This window comes from Capra hircus, chromosome 2, assembly GCF_001704415.2.
Source record: "Capra hircus breed San Clemente chromosome 2, ASM170441v1, whole genome shotgun sequence".
In the NCBI taxonomy this organism is placed as follows: Eukaryota; Metazoa; Chordata; class Mammalia; order Artiodactyla; family Bovidae; genus Capra; species Capra hircus.
Window position 1 is genome coordinate 37,960,857 of NC_030809.1, and position 15,720 is coordinate 37,976,576.

General features: G+C 34.2%; 1 protein-coding gene across 6 annotated transcripts in view; it reads left to right on the top strand.

Annotated features, from left to right (window-relative positions):
* The window catches only part of KANSL1L (KAT8 regulatory NSL complex subunit 1 like), a 134,294-nt gene that overhangs the window by 62,606 nt on the left and 55,968 nt on the right, over positions 1-15,720 (top strand). For all 6 annotated transcript variants that reach the window (XM_018059961.1, XM_018059974.1, XM_018059975.1 and 3 more), the window contains exons 4-5: positions 3,067-3,264; positions 4,917-5,038. In XM_018059961.1, the coding sequence (XP_017915450.1) occupies positions 3,067-3,264; positions 4,917-5,038 (320 nt within the window). The remainder of the gene's footprint in view (positions 1-3,066; positions 3,265-4,916; positions 5,039-15,720) is intronic.

Sequence of the window (15,720 nt, forward strand, 5' to 3'; positions counted from 1 at the left end):
TAATTTCATAGGCTAGGACATGGGAGGATTAGTCCAACTATTTAGGGGAAAGGGATGGAGATTTCTAGGAACTGCACTATGCCCACTTTTTGACCTTTTATGGTTCACCTCAGAACTGTCAGGGCACTGGTGGGTGTGTCATTTAGCATGCTAATGTATTACCATGAGCATGTAAGAGGCCCAAGCTCCACTGGAAGTCAAATACTCTACCATCTTTGGCCTGGTTGGTTCTAACCAATTTTTGTCTTGTCCTATGGGTGTGTCATTCTTTTGAAGGTTGTGCCCTGCCCGCTTCCCTCCTGTTACACTGAGGCAATTGTTTATATTTTCACATTATGTCATCTCTAATGAGGAATCTGGGAGTGGAAGTGGGGATCTCTCTAGTGTTATTATCAGGAATGATTGTCATCTTTGAGCAACTGATATGCTTTCATCTTATGCTAGAGTTTTCACTTGTCTCAGTTAACCCAATTTATCCTTCTAAAGAAATTTTGTGTTTTTATTTACCTTATTTTATCTATCATTAGACTATTTTCCTGATTTAAAAAAGAAATTCAGATTAGCAAACATTGTAAAATGACCATCATGGTAACCCAACACATATATTCTTTTCCTGATTTTTAAGAACAGAAACTTACCTCTGCAATATCTCCAGAGGATTTAATCTTCTTTACTTTCTTCTCTGTTCTTGGCTATGGCAGAGAAAAATTGTGGGCCATTCTTATGTTGTGAGAGTTTTGTCCAGGGCAACAGTTTAAGAGAACAAAATGGGTTATGAAGTTGGCTATGAGTGATTCCCTTGCTGAATTTTTAAAATGTTTTTCTTAATTGAATTAACAATAGCAGGCATTCTGCTTATAAAAAGGTAGTATTTTAAAGGTTTGGAAATTGGACTTTTGAAATTCAGAATCAGTTTTTTCCTAGAAACAATATTGTAAGTAGGGATAATAAAATCATGGTAATTCACAGCAGCCTGGCCCATAAGATAAACTGTAATAAAAACAAATGAAATTATAAATAATATAGTAAAAACTTATATTTCTTTTGTATACAGGTACTTGTGAAAAACCTGCTAGAGATTTGTACAAATTTTGGGTAGATATTTCAGATACTTTCAAGAACTTTTGAGGTTGATGATACTATGTCTGTCAAATCTAATTTAATTTTTAAGATATCAAGTAAAACAGAAGCTACTTTTAAATACATTTCTTGAGATTTCTAGAGAGCCATATTTGTGCATTCTATAAAAAGTCATTGAAGTAGGATCAACAGTTGGATTATAAAGTTTTATCTTTATAAAAGTTACTAGTGCTGTTAAAGTATAGTTTAAGAAATGTTACTTTTACTAAGCATCATTTGTAATATATTACTATAAAATACTAAAATGGATACTTAATACAGTATCTGAATATGTTAATTCTAGTGATATATTCTCTCAACTATAGTGTAAACTAAGATTACTGATATATAACAAATAATCTATAAGTAGTTTCCACCCTATGTATAGCACTTATACATGATATAAGCTAGCCCATGGCAATTTAATTTATCCCATCTTGAAATGCTATACACTTGTATTATTGTTTTAGTCTGTTTTCATTTCAAGAATATAATATTTTAGCCATATTAGGCATTTAATACCTCTGCAACTAGCCTATAGGAACTTATTGATATTTTGCCAGAAAAATAGTAATATACACATATACACACAATATACACACACACACTTAAATGTTTCATAATAATATGTATTATTTGCAGGGGCAAGTGTAATAAAAGGGATAGGAAGGGAAGAAACACTATGATGAGAACTATGGAACGATTCAAATGACACTTGTGCACCTTCTTCCCCTTTCTCTCATTTCTTTGTTACTTCTAAGGGACCTAGGATAAGGACAGTTGGAGTGAAGAAGATAGAGAATGGGGGAAAAAATTCAGCAAGCCAGTTGAGTAGTATGTGTGTGTATGAATGGTAGGCGGGGAGTACAGAGGCAGCTAGATCCCTACTCATTTCTCCAGTTACTTACATTTCAGACAATACCCCTTAAAGTTGAAAATTTTTGTCTATATTATTAATCAGTCTACTCTGTAAGCAAAGAGAACTTGATTAGTTTAGAGAGTACTTTTTCTCAATAGTACAGTCCTATCCATGGTTGCTGGCTGGCCACAACAGTTTTGGGGTTCTTTAGAATGCTCTGAAAGGAGTTAATATAAAGTTAGATTATTGTTTGGATGTTTGTAAGTTTGATAATTTATGAAATTTGTTGTTGTCCAGTCACTCAGTCTTGTTCAACTCTGCGACCCCATGGACTGCAGCACTCCAGGTTTCCCTGTCCTTCACTATCTCCTGGAGTTTGCTCAAACTCATGTCCATTGAGTCGGTAATGCCATCCACTGTCTCATCCTCTGTTGTCACCTTCTCCTCCTGCCCTCCATCTTTCCCAGCATCAAGGTCTTTTCCAATGAGTTGGCTCTTTGTATCAGGTGGCCAAAGTATTGGAACTTCAGCATCATTCCTTCCAACTTTTTCTTTATTCTGAATGTCTCATGCTTTTAATGCTAGTAACTAAAACCAATAAGAAAGGCAATTGCTTGTATATAATTTATGACAGTACTTTACAAGGCTAATCCATCAAACATATACATGTTATTTTAGTTTAGATCAGTGACTTTTTTACAAAGTTAAACTAGTACTTCTGTCCAAGTTTGATGCATGAAACAGGGCACTCAAAGCTGGTACACTGGGACAGCCCTGAGGGATGGGACGGGGAGGGAGGTGCGGGTGGGGTTCAGGATGGGGGACACATGTACACCCATGGCTGATTCATGTCAATGTATGGCAAAACCACTACAATACTGTAAAGTAATTAGCCTCCAATTAAAATAAATAAAATAATTTTTAAAATGTTAACACTTCCAAAAAAAAAAAAAACTAGTACTTCCAACTGTCTATTTTCTGATTTCCAGGGAATGATAAAAAGCATGGTTCATGTGCATTGTAACATTAAAGTTCTTCCAGCAATCAGTTTGTTTTCATTGCAGACTCTTTAATTGCTGTTTGTCTAGGGGATAGTGATCCTAGAAGAATGTCGACTTCCAAAAGACATGCTGAAAAAGCAAGTACAATTTGCAGACCAACCAGCTTCCTTAAACACTTCTGGGACTCCCCAGATTCCTCAAGAGAGTCAAGATCCTTTACCAGAACAAGATTTTGAAATGTCACCAAGTAGCCCTACACTACTTCTTCGCAATATAGAAAAACAGGTAATGTGAAGTATGAGTGGACTTTGAATGGATTTTGTAAACTGTTCTACTTAAATATGTTTCTTAAGAGTATCAGTTTCTTAAGACATTGGTTATTGTAGTTGGTCATTTGACATTAAGTACAATTAAAATATTTAGTATATCTAGTCTAATAGTGATATAATTAAAGTTATTTAAATATAATATGTTAAGCGTTGGCACATAGCTATAGGGTGATAACTCATTATACTAGGGTTGGAAAATCTTGTTTTCTAACAATTGCTCATCATTAAACTTTTTTCATGGAGGAGGAACTGGGGTACCACTTAATAGATCTGAGTGGGGTATTTGATTGACTTATTGATAGAAGGTTTTAGTGGAAGATAACATCGGAATATGGATTATTTCATTAAAAAGTGATTGTGGAAATAGTCTTAATAGATCTTTGATAAATTATTTTGATTCCAAAACTTTTTCTGGTATTTAAATCCTCTTATGAATAACTCATAAATATTCAAAATAAAAAATTTTGTCTTGGGAGATGGATATATACCAAGATAATTAGCAGTGGTTTTCTCTGTGAAATATTATTACAGGTTATTGTCTTTTCATTTTTGAAACCTCTTCATACTTTCCCTTTTTTCTTAATGAACTATAGTAGATTACATGTGTAATGAAAAAGGTGTCATTCTTTTGTAGAAATGTACTGTTTCCATTGATATGGCATATGCATATTATAATTGTTATATGTGATTGTTTTGAGAATATTAATATTTATGATATATTACAAATAGGTTACATGTAAATTTGGGATAAGAGTGAATGAAAATTTGGGGTATCTGAAAAAACTGGTATATTCAAATTAGGAAAAAATTTGAGAAGGAAGCCTAAGCTTGAATTCTAGCTCGATTTATTTTCCTTTTAAATTTATTTTTAATTTGAGGATAATTGCTTTATAATATTGTGTTGATTTCTGTCATACAACATGAATCAGCCATAAGTGTGTGTGTGTGTGTGTGTGTGTGTGTGTGTTTATATATATATATCTCCCCTTTCTCTTGAAACTCTTTCTCACCCGTCCCATCCCATTCCATGTAGGTTGTCACAGAGCACCATGTTGTCCTAGCTCGACATCACACCAATTTTATAATCCTTGATTAGGCTGCTTAATCTATCTTTTCTTCAGCTTCCTCATCTGTAATTGATTTTAATAATAGTAGTATCAGTAGTTTTAATATTATCTACTTTGCAGGTTAGTTGTAAAGATTAGCAATATTCTATGTTTAGTGCTTAATATAGTACCTGGCATATAGTTGGCACTTAATAAATTATAGCTATGAGTTTGTTATTATTAATTTGGCTACCTCAAAGGAAACATTTTATAGATGGTATCAGCTGAATTTCAGTGTTTTAGAGGATAGGATGATTAGACAAAGGAACTGAGCAAAAACGGATATGGAAAAAGAGGAGTACTTAAAAATGTAGATTTATTTATAATAAATGGAAAAATTAGTAGTGGTATAAATGTTCTTTATAGAGTAAAATATGTACTAAAACAAACATTTACTTGTTCACTTGTTTCGTGAGAGGTTAAACTTTAATAGGCACTAAAGGTCTGAGATTTAACCATATTTCTTGTTAGCAACAATAAAAGGTTTACTATTTTCTTGCAGAGTGCACAGTTGACTGAAATCATCAACAGTTTGATTGCCCCTCTCAGCTTGTCCCCTACATCATCACCCCTCTCTTCTAAATCGTGTAGCCATAAATGTCTGGCTAATGGCATTTCCAGGAGGTAGGTGTCAGTGGGCTAGTTTTACTTCTCAGTTTGGCCTTGCTTATTTTATTTTGTTTTGATCTTTTAAGCATTGTAACTTCTTTTTTCTTCTTAAGCATTATTAGAGTACAATCAATAAACCATGGATACATTTTTAGATAACATCAAACTTTTATAACTAAGGGAACTATAAACCTGAGAATGAGGAAGAAAGCTTTCCGGGAAGTTTTGTAATGTTTCTTGAAAAGCAGTGATATCACTTGCTTCAGAAGTATTGCCATATTTACTATGCCTTCCATTTTGTGCATTTTATAGTCTTCAGCTCCATACTGCTGTTGCCATTCATTTTAGTAAAAGATCCTATATATAGTTTGGGCATGGAAAACTGATTGTAGATACCATCCATAAAATTGAGCTTAAGTTTTACTCATTTTGTAAATGAGTCATTCTGTAGCTCAGCTTTTGTAAGATAAATTTTTTACTAAATGTAGTTAATATAGTAATTCCTACAATCCTTAGCAATTTATTATGTCATGTTAGCAAAAAATACAGATACTATGAATCCTCTTTTGGGAACAGCATTTATTTCCTTTATTTTGCTTACTTTTCTCTTTTAAGCTTTCATTTTAAAGATAAATTAGAATTAAAAAGCTACTAGAATATTATTTTGTGAATCTAATTTTTTTTGAAATAAAATTGTAATGTGGGCTTCTTTGCCTTAAGTACCATAAAGAAATATTTATATTAATAATTATATATGATTTATTATTAAATTAAAAATAACAAGAAAGGAAAGTTTATACCACAGTGAAAATTATGCTAAGTAGCTATCAGATTCTTAATGAGACTAGTAGATGTAAACTAAGTCTTAAAAATGCTGTTATTTTTATTTCTAATTTGTTGTTTTGAAAGTAATTTTTAATACTTTCACCGTTTTGTTTGTACAGGGTCATTTTTACATTATTCTGTTATGGAAACAGTGATTCTGTTTGTTTTACTTTTATTTTTGTTGACTTTATATTCAATCCTTGTATCACTGATGATTCTCTTGAAAGTAAAGATTCTAATATGTTGTAATAGAAGATTATAATATCTTCATTTGTGAGGACGTTTCCTCATTAAAAAAGTCATAAGTACAAGTTGAGCCACTAAGCACCATCAAATTGTGATTTGGGGCTAAATCAATTTTAGACTATATTTTGTTTACCTAAGTAGGCCTTATGCTGTTATACTTACTTGGGTGTCATGTGTGTGTATATGTGTGTACTAATTTTCATCTTAATGTACTTGCACATATTTTTGATCATTTATTCACAAAGTATTTATTGCTTGACTGTTGCTGTATGCCCTATAGTTAAAGTCCTAGGAACACAATGATTAAAAAGAAAAAATCTTCACTTTTAAATAGCTTAAACAGTTTAGTAGGTTAAACATGTAATTATTTAAAATACCATATAATAATAGTGGAATTGTGTGGAGTTGTTTGAATATTTGGTTTTAATAGCTAGCATAGTTGAAAAACGTACCTCATAAAAATATACAAATGTAACATTGACTGTGTTTACCAAATCATGATACTTTTTCAATCCTATCTTTTATACAGTCAAAGGTTCTTACTGAAATCAGCAGGTAATTGCCATCTTTCCTGATTTTAAGTAGTTGTTCCTACAAACTAATTTGAAAGATTATTTCTGAAAGTTTGTAACAGGTTGAAAACCTAAAATTATCTGATAGATTTAAGAGCAGATAAAATTTTGCTCTCCAGCATTTTGAAGTGTGCTGATATATGTGTTTTAATTAATTTTATATTCACTATGTGTTTATTTTTGACAACAATGAACACTTTTTCCCAAATACTTTATACATGAATTTTTTTTTCAAAAAGCACTTATTTTCACATTTCCTATCAAAATGTTATATTCCCTTGAAGGAAAGATTATAATAGTTATTTTCTAACATTTGCTAGAAAATGTAACACAGCTCCCTTTCATCAAGTCAGAGAAGATGAGAGAATTTAGAATGTTAAGAGTTTTTTAAATGCCTGTTTGATCTTTAAGTTTAATAAGTCTTGTTACCAGATAACAGTAAACTGCTATATGAAACAAATGATTTGGGGGATACTCCAGATCTCATAAAAAATTTTGTAAAAATTCTATTTATGATAGTATATACTATAATATATTAACCAGGAACATAGAAGCTAGAATATATTACAGGTAAGAAAATAATAACACCGAAAGAAAATTTTGAGGATATGTCGTCATTGTGTTAGATACCAAAGAGAGGTACTAAAAAATATCGCTTGGTTTTATCAGTTGAGACTTCAGCAAGAATATGTAGTGTGACATGACAGAAATAAGAGTTGATTATGAATGGAATGGGAGATGAAATAGAGAGGAGTCCAGACTGTATTTTCAAGTGTGCTGACTGTAAAGGCTGAAATAAAATGAATACACAAAGTCAAGGAAGGTGTTTTTGTTTTTAAGATGGAAGAAATGTAAACATCTGTATTAAAATAAAGAGAAGAGAAAGAGCCGCAGATGGGAAATGTAGAGGTACATACCACAAAGTTATGGGGGAACCTTATGACAGGAGAAAGTAATTTAAAATAATTTAACAGATTATTTTACATTACTCATATTTAAGAGTATTATCAAAATTTTAAAAATTAATCAAATATATAATTTCACATTATAGTAATATATGGAAAAGTTTTAATAAGAGATATTGATATTGAAGCGATATAAAATTTATATTTTGTGAAGCTTCTGACTCTAGGAGTAAAATGTCAAATGAAAGTGAAAGTTACGTGTCTGACTCTTTGCAACCCCAAGGAATTCTCCAGGCCAGAATACTGGAGTGGGTAGCCTTTCCCTTCACCAGGAGATCTTCCCAATCCAGGGGCTGAACCCAGGTCTCCCACATTGCAGGTGGATTCTTTACCAGTTGAGTCACAAGGGAAGCCCATGTCAAATGAGGCCTAGTTTTATTTCTTATATCTTTCTGTTTTTTCAATATTCTTGTTATTTTTTTCCTTTGTATGTAGTTTAATAGGAACAAAACATCTTTTAAACTCAGAGATTTTCAAGAGTAAGGGCTTGCTCTGTTTAATGTTATTCAAACCACAAAGTACTTACTATTCACTTTGTGTATTAAAGTAAATATGAAGGTAAGAAAATTCATTTGAGTAAGAATTTAAAAAATTCTGGTAAAATGTACATACCATAAAATTTACCATTTAATCCATTTCTAAGTTTTAGGAGCATTAAGTAATTCACATTTTTGTCAGTAGTCTCTATCATCCATCTCCAGAACTTTTTTCATGTTACTAAACTAAAACTCTGTATCTATTAAATAATACCTCCACATTCTTCCTTCTTCCTGGTTCTTAGCAACCACCATTCTATTTTACATCTCTATGAGGCTGACTATACTAGGTATTTTATATAAATGAAATCATGTAGTGTTTGTCCTGTGATTGCCTTGTTTCACTTAGCGTAATGTTGTCAAGGTTCATCCATATTGTAGCATATGTCAACGTTCCCTTTTTAAGGGAATAAAATTCTACTTTATGTGTGAACATTATTTTAAACTTTAAATCAGTTTATTGACATAGTAACACAACACATTTGCCTCTCTGACACCCCCATGCCCCCTCACCCAATATATTGATAGATGTCTCCCCCTTCCTTCTCCCTGAAACAGGCTATTCAGTGAAACTGGGTAGGCCACTTCTACATCCCCAGTGTCATGCCTAAGCTCTGTGTAGCAAGGTCTCGGGCACTGCTCAGAACCTGTTAGGGAGAGAGCGGGGCAGTTAGGGCTGCACTCAGCCAGGCAGTCATCCAGCCCTAAGAACAGATCCCCCCACAACCCTCAGGCTCTGAGTTGCTGTTTTGTTTACCCACTGATCTTTGGATGAATATTTGGGTTGCTTCCACCTTTTGGCTAGTGTGAATAATGCTTCTGTGAACAGGGGTATACAAATATCTGTTGAGGTCCCAGCTTTTTATTTTTTGCATATGTACCCAGAAGGGGAATTGGTGGATTGAATAAGAGATTTATTTTTCAATTGTTTACATTGTAAATGAGAAATTATTGAATGCTGTTAACAACATTTCTAAACCAAAAGTTCAAAAAAAAAAAAAAAAAAAAAAAAGGCAAGAGCCCAGAAAAGTAAACAAGGCAGAGCATTCCACTTTGTTTGAGACCAAATTCTGACAAAATATCAAGTTGAGGATTTGGTAGCTTTGTGTGTAAAGAGAGAAAGTCAGATCCAGAAAAATCAAGTGAAGTTTTAATAGCTTGGGTTAGAGGATGATAAAGCCCATGGCCTTGCCTATATATATATATATATAAATATACATTCTTTTGTATATGTATATATATTGTAAATATATATATTTGTATATGTAAATATATGTATATATATTCTTTTTCATTTCTTTGCTGCATATCAGAAGCACAACATTGAGCACAGTACCAAGGAAAATAGCAAACCTACTTTGAAATAATGTGAACATTATAGGGATTTGACATGGATTTTCAGTCCAAATTTCCATCAGTGAGTCATCAAGGAATCCCTAGTTTAAAATGATTTTAGAATGGATGACATTACAAAATAGGTACAAAGTCAAATGCAGATTCTCTCTAGGGGAAGGTACCTTCTTTCTTCAGTCAGTTCAGTTCAGTCACTCAGTCCTGTCCCGATTCTTTGTGCCCTCATGGACTGTAGCAGTCAGGCATCCCTGTCCATCACCAACTCCTGGAGTTTACTCAAACTCATGTCCATTGAGTCAGTGATGCCATCCAACTATCTCAGCCCCTGTCATCCCGTTCTCTCGCCTTCAGTCTCTCCCAGCATCAGGGTCATTTCCAGTGAGTCAGTTCTTTGCATCAGGTGACCAAAGTATTGGAGTTTCAACTTCAGCATCAGTCCTTCCAGTGAGTATTCAGGACTGATTTCCTTTAGGATGGACTGGTTGGATCTCCTTGCAGTCCAAGGGATTCTCAACAGTCTTCAAAACCACAGCTCAAAAGCATCAATTCTTCAGTGCTCAGCTTTCTTTACAGTCCAACTCTCACATCCATACATAACTACTGGAAAACTACAGCTTTGACTAGACAGTCCTTTGTTGGCAAAGTAATATCTCTGCTTTTTAATATGCTGTCTACATTGGTCATAACTTTCCTTCCAAGGAGCAAGAGTCTTTTAATTTCATGGCTGCAGTCACCATCTGCAGTGATTTTGGAGCACCCAAAAATAAACTCTGACACTGTTTCCCCATCTATTTGCCATAAAGTGATGGGACCAGATGCCATGATATTAGTTTTCTGAATGTTGAACTTTAAGCCAACTTTTTCACTCACCTCTTTGATTTTCATCAAGAGGCTGTTTAGTTCTTCTTCACTTTATGCCATAAGGGTGGTGTCATCTGCATATCTGAGGTTATTAATATTTCTCCCGGCAATCTTGATTCCAGCTTGTGCTTTATCCAGCCCAGCATTTCTCATGATGTACTCTGCATATAAGTTAAATAAGCAGGGTGACAATATACAGCCTTGATGTACTCCTTTTCCTATTTGGAACCAATCTGTTGTTCCATGTCCACTTCTAACTGTTGTTTCCTGACCTGCATATAGGTTTCTCAAGTGGCAGGTCAGGTGGTCTGGGATTCCCATGTCTTTCAGAATTTTCCACAGTTTGTTGTGGTTCACACAATCAAAGGCTTTAGCATAGTCAGTAAAACAGAAGTAGATATTTTTTAGGAACTCACTTGTTTTTTTGATGATCCAGGAGATGTTGGCAATTTGATCTCTGGTTCCTCTGCCTTTTCTAAATCTGGCTTGATCATCTGGACGTTCACAGTTACCATACTGTTGAAACCTGGCTTGGAGAATTTTGTGCATTAATTTACTAGCATGCGGGATGAGTGCAATTGTGCAATAGTTTGAGCATTCTTTGGCATTGCCTTTCTTTGGGATTGGAATGAAAACTGACCTTTTCCAGTTCTGTGGCCACTGCTGAGTTTTCCATATTTGCTGGCATATTGAGTGTAGCACTTTCACAGTATCATCTTTTAAGATTTGAAATAGCTCAACTGGAATTCCATCTCCACTAGCTTTGTTCATAGTGATGCTTTCTAAGACCCACTTGACTTCACATTCCAGGATGTCTGGCTCTAGGTGAGTGATCCCAGCATCATGATTATCAGGCTCGTGAAAATCTTTTTTATAGTTCTTCTGTGTATTCTTGCCACCTCTTCTTAATACCTTCTGCTTCTGTTAGGTCCAGACCATTTCTGTCCTTTTTTGAGCCCATCTTTGCATGAAATGTTCCTTTGGTATCTCTAATTTTCTTCAAGAGATCTCTTGTCTTTCCCATTCTATTGTTTTCCTCTATGTCTTTTCATTGATCACTGAGGAACACTTTCTTTTCTCTGCTTTGTATTCTTTGGAACTCTGTATATCTTTCCTTTTCTCCTTTGCTTTTGCTTCTCTTCTACTCACAGCTATTTTTAAGGCCTCCTCAGACAACCACTTTGCCTTTTTGCATTTCTTTTCCTTGGGGATGGTCTTGATTCCTGTCTCCTGTACAGTGTCACAAACCTCCGTCCATAGTTCTTCAGGCACTCTGTCAGATCTAATCCCTTGAATCTATTTCTCACTTCTACTGTATAATCATAAGGGATTTGATTTAGGTCATACCTGAATGGTCTAGTGGTTTTCCCTACTTTCTTCAATTTCAGTCTGAATTTGGTAATAAGGAGTTCATGATCTGAGCCACAGTCAGCTCCTAGTCTTGTTTTTGCTGACTGTATAGAACTTCTCCATCTTTGGCTGCAAAGAATATAATGAATTTGATTAGGGCCAGGAAATCCTAAGAAGTCATTTTTTGAGGGCACCTGATCAGCACAGTCAAATATAGTCAAGCACAAGGACCCAGAACAATAAGGTAAGGAAAATGAGAAAGTAACACCAAAAACATGCTTCTCTGGTGGCTTAGTGGTAAAGAATCTGCCTGCCAATGCAGAAGACACAGATTCAATCCCTGGTTTGGAAATATCCCATGGCAAAAAAACGTCAACCTGCTTCAGTATTCTTGCTGTGAGAGCCCCATGGACAGAGGAGCCTGGTGTGCTGTAGTCCATGGCGTTGCAAAGAGTTGGACTCGACTCAGCAACTGAGCAACAACAGCAGTAAACCCTATAGGCCAGCTATTACTGAAGACACTGGTCACGTAGGTGCTAGGAGGCACTGAGGGACCATCTATTTTTTGTCATATCTCTTGGGAACGTAAAATGTTGCTGAATTGTTTTTGGTCTACCTAATTTGTTTGGGACTCTGTAATTAAACCAAGTACTGTTAAATTGAGGATAAACACACTATTGCGTTTTTTTCTCTTATTATGTTTTATTTTCATATTACATTAGGAAAACATACCTTCTCAAAAGACTGCCTTGGGACATTTAATCTCCTTTCTCCCCCCCAAAAGGTTTTAACTTTTGTTTATTCTTAATTATAGTGGCTTTTAATTTAGTTGTTTGTAGAGAACTTGAGATTATGGAAGTACACATATACTTTTTTCATGTACTTTTTGTTTTCAACATTTTTTGACCTTGGCCAAGTCAGTTAATTTCTTTACATTGCATTTTTTTAATTCTAAATTTACTGGGATACAAATCTTTTCTAAAGTAGTTTCTAGTGCTAATAGTCTTCAATCAAATGTTTATTTGTAAAGAATTCCATTTATTCAAACAAATGAAAAATAAAAACAGAAAAGTCTCAATACAGCTTAAAATGTATATCTCTGTAACATCACTATTGTTCTTTGCTTTCGGTGTTTTATGTTACCTTATATCTAGAGATTTAGTGAATAAAGAGAAATTACTCAACACATTTTATTAACTTTAAAGCATAATATAGAATTTATTATGGCAAGAAGTACCCAAGACAATAGGAGGAATGATGATTCTACTCACGTATCAAAAACTTTCAGATAAGCCATTTGGTAAGAACTAAGTCAAATTTATTACACATTGCCTTTCTTGGATGATCCTCATCTTAGTTTTTCTTTGATAACTCAGGCTCATCCCTGTGTCCACATCCTCACAGACTATCAAGATTAATAATTGTATATCAATGAAAGAATTCACTTAATAGTTAGCAAATACATACTAAGTGATACAGGGTGCCAGGCATTGGATTGGCTTGGGTTATGATGTTGAACAAAACCAGGTGTGGTCTCTGACCTTATGGTATAGAGTTTAACTGGGTAAAAATGGTATCAACTGAAGAACCACACAAATAAATGTGTAATTTAAAATCCTGGGACTTCCCTGATGGTCTAGTGACAAAGATTCCATGTTCTTCATGCAGGGGGCCCTGGTTCAATCCCTGGTCAGGCAGCTAGATCCCCCACACACAACTAAAATATTCTGTGTGCCACAACTAAGACCTGGCACAAGCAAATAAATACATAAATACAAATTTTTTAAGTAAAGACTGAAAAAAAAAAAAAAATCCTGGTGGGACTTCCTTGGCAGTCTCGCTGATGGAAGTCAATGCTTCCAAGGCAGGGAGCTCAGATTATATCCCTGGTCAGGGAACTAAGATCCCACATGCCACAGACAAAATGTGAAGAAAAATTTTAAATAAAAAAGTAAAATTAAAATCCTGGTCAAGTGCTATGAAGAAAACTCATTGCATTGTTAAATAGTTCTGAAATTAGATGGGTCTGAGATCAGTCCCAACTGTAGAACTTGGTAGCATTGTGATTTTAGGCAACTTTCTAAATCACAGTTAAAATGCAAATAGTTTGCTTGCTGGGTTATTGTGAGGATCAAATGAGAGAAGTGTGATATAATTTTACTCTTGTTTTTCACTCATTTATTATCTACCTTCCTGGATGAGAATGTAAGCTCCGTGACAGTAGGAATCCTGGTCTGTCTTCTTAACTGCTATTTTCTTGACATCTACATCAGAGTCATAACATGGACATGAATAAATACTTTTTGAATGAATGAAATATCTTTTAGGATTTCTTACAGGTAATCAGCATTCCCCTCAAAATATTTTGTACTTATTTGCTTTTTCTCTGTCATAGTCAGATTGATATGTTGTTAATTGCATGCTGCCTCCTGCAATTCTGCTTCCTCTCATCTAATTTAACTCTGGACTAGAAAATCAGATAAAGTCAGAATGGTAGAAGTACCTGTCCTCTAATAAGAGATTCTGAAGTAAAAGATAAGGCCTCTCTCTTAATAGTAACAGGTGTGAGCTTTCATCCATGGACTCATTGAGATCTTTTTTGGTTATTTAAAAGGCATTTGCAGTTTCAGCTGTATTCTGTATACTTGGACATAATAGATAAGTAAACTCGTCAGTGCTTCTAATAAAGCATTCTCATTCTAGCTTTATATCACATCATATATATATATATATATATATATATATATATATAGTTGCTGCTGCTGCTAAGTCGCTTCAGTTGTGTCCGACTCTGTGCGACTCCATAGATGGCAGCCCACCAGGCTTCCCCGTCCCTGGGATTCTCCAGGCAAGAATACTGGAGTGGGTTGCCATTTCCTTCTTCAGTGCATGAAAGTGAAAGAAATTTAAATTTTGGTTTTTTTTTAAGTTTGGTTACCTATTCTGTGTTGTTATTTAGTGGACCGCATATAACAATGTTTGTTACAACTTTTTCGAAGTATTTAAGGTAATTTTTATAATACCCTAATGATCTGTTCGTATGTCTAAAGTAAATTCACTTGGTTAATTATTTTTCAGGGCAGCTGTTTGCCCACTTTTTATTCATTGATTCCCAACCCCCACCTCTTAGTTAATTGCAGTATCTCCCAGAAGTCAGAATTGTTTTCTTAGCTTTGTTAATCTTGGCAGCAGGGTTTAAGATGAGTCACCAGGAACTGAGCAACTGAAAAGACTGAATCTTCAAACAAATGAAGCATTACATTTTATCATCATAGAGATTGTTATTTGTTTTTAGATCTCATACTCTAAAATGAAGATAAAATGTTGTAAGTACATCTTCATTTACCCCATGGGGTATTATCTCTGGGAAAGTGAATTTCTACTTGACATAATGTCTAGAATTTTTGTTGTTGTTTTGCTTTAATGGGTCCCAGAATATGATATGAAATTAAATTCTAATGAATCATTATCATGCTATTTATTTCCACAAATGATAATTATCTCACAAAATGTAATGATTCTTTCTAATTGGGCATCATAATTGAAAAACTGCAGCTGAACTGATAAACTAATCACATATAAAGTAATTCTCTTACCTTCATAATATTTTCAATAGTCACTTCTCAGTTATGAGAAAACATTGTTAGCAAATTCTAGGCTGAAGTTTTCAAACATAATTTTGAGTTTCAGTGACATTAAATATTATATCAGCTAGATGTACAATATCAATAAGGAAATAAAGTGTCTCCTGATGTGTTTTCAAAGTAATACCAGTAGGATTTATTTTCTTTTGTAAAAACTTTACTTTTCCCTTTTAATCTCTATTAATATAAACTTAATGTTGTAGAAAATGTTTAAATTGTGATACAACCACTGAAAGACATGTCATGCTGCTGCTGCTGCTAAGTGGCTTCAGTTGTGTCTGACTCTGTGCGACCCCAGAGATGGCAGTCCACCAGGCGCCCCCGTCCCTGGGATTCTCCAGGCAA